Here is a 1,657-nt window from a genome sequence, read left to right as displayed (position 1 = left end):
ACACTCGCTAATTCCGTGGACGACCACATGGTAACAGTGTAACACTTGCTAATTCCGTGGACGACCACATGGTAACAGTGTAACACTTGCTGATTCTGTGGCCAATTGCATGGTAACAGTGTAACACTCGCTAATTCTGTGGCCGACTGCATGGCAACTATGTAACACTTGCTAACACCATGGCAACCATGAAACTTTTTCAAATAGGTTTTCCGGGTATTGGTTTTGTCCGGCCGGGAAAACAAACCACACAAAACCACGCAACTGGGCGCCTTAAAACCACAGACATTCGTCCTCTCTCCGCCCTGGAGACCAGGCGTCTGAGGTCCAGGGGTCCCAGGGCCAATCCCTCCGGAGCCTCCAGGGAGGGTCCCCCTGCCTCCTTTTTCCTGGGGCTCCAGGCGTCCCCGGGCTGGTGGCCGCCTCCCCCCATCTCTGCCTCCCTCCGTCTCCACGTGGCTGCTCCTCTGTGTCTGCGTCTCCTCTTCTGTGTCCGACAAGGACCCTGTCCCTGGAGGGAGGCCCCCCCTGACCCAGGACGGCCTCGTCTCCGAGCCTTCACTCCATCCCGTCTGCAAAGGCCCTGGTTCTGTTCCCAGGTTCCAGGGTTAGGACGTGGACACGGCTTTTGCGGGGGGGGCAAACCCCACTATAAGCAGCCCCCCTTTTGCATCTCAATCCCCAGGGTGGTGCCTGGGTCCCTGACGGATGGTCCCTGCATTTTGTCTTGAAACCAGGCGACTTTTTCCAAGACAGCCTCCCGGAGGCCGACCTCTACATCCTTTCCAGAATCCTCCGCGATTTGCCGGACGACAAGGCCCACGCGTTGCTGAGCCGGATCTCGGGCAGCTGCAAACCAGGTGAGACTGGGTCGCACACTTTCTTTTCATAAAACCGCTGTCTTGTCTCTTTTTTAAAATATATTTTTATTGGTTTCAGAGAGGAAGGGAGAGGGAGAGAGAGAGAAACATTAATGCTGAGAATCATGGACCGGCTGCCTCCTGCACGCCCCCCACTGGGGATCGAGCCCGCAACCCGGGCCTGTGCCCTTGACCGGGAATCGAACCTGGGACCTCCTGGTTCCTAGGTTGACGCTCAACCACACACACACTGCTCAGAGCTCTCACTGACTCCCCACATCCTCAGTGCACGGGAAGCAGACAGACATGCACACGTGCACACACTCACACAGAGAAACACACACACAGAAACACACACGTACATTCGCTGCTCAGAGTTGTCATACCGAGTCCCCACCCTCATCAGTGCACAGGAGGCAGACACCGACACACACATGTGCACACACTTATACACACTCACACACTGTACTTCTTGGAGCCTTCACACCAAGTCCCTCCATCATCAGTGCTCAGGAGGCAGACACAGACACTCTCACACTCGCTCACTGACACACTCACACATCGCTCACTAACACACTCACACACACACACACTCTCATACTCGCTCACTGACATACACACACACTCAAACACACACACACACACACACTCACACACATACACTCACACACACACACTCACACACACTCAAACACACACTCACAAACTCACTCAAACACACACACACACTCTCACACACACACACACTCACACACTCACTCAAACACACACACACTCGCACACACACTCGCACACAC

General features: G+C 54.9%; 1 protein-coding gene across 1 annotated transcript in view; it reads left to right on the top strand.

Moving 5' to 3' along the window:
- The window catches only part of ASMTL (acetylserotonin O-methyltransferase-like), a 49,926-nt gene extending 49,019 nt beyond the window's left edge, over window positions 1-907 (top strand). Inside the window, exon 9 of the mRNA XM_014537840.1 lies at window positions 686-907. Within this exon, the coding sequence (XP_014393326.1) occupies window positions 686-892 (207 nt within the window). The 3' untranslated portion in view covers window positions 893-907. The remainder of the gene's footprint in view (window positions 1-685) is intronic.
- Window positions 908-1,657: the final 750 nt, after the last annotated feature.

The sequence above is a fragment of the Myotis brandtii genome, unplaced genomic scaffold (assembly GCF_000412655.1).
Source record: "Myotis brandtii unplaced genomic scaffold, ASM41265v1 scaffold1833, whole genome shotgun sequence".
In the NCBI taxonomy this organism is placed as follows: Eukaryota; Metazoa; Chordata; class Mammalia; order Chiroptera; family Vespertilionidae; genus Myotis; species Myotis brandtii.
This window is presented reverse-complemented; position numbering and strand designations above follow the sequence as displayed.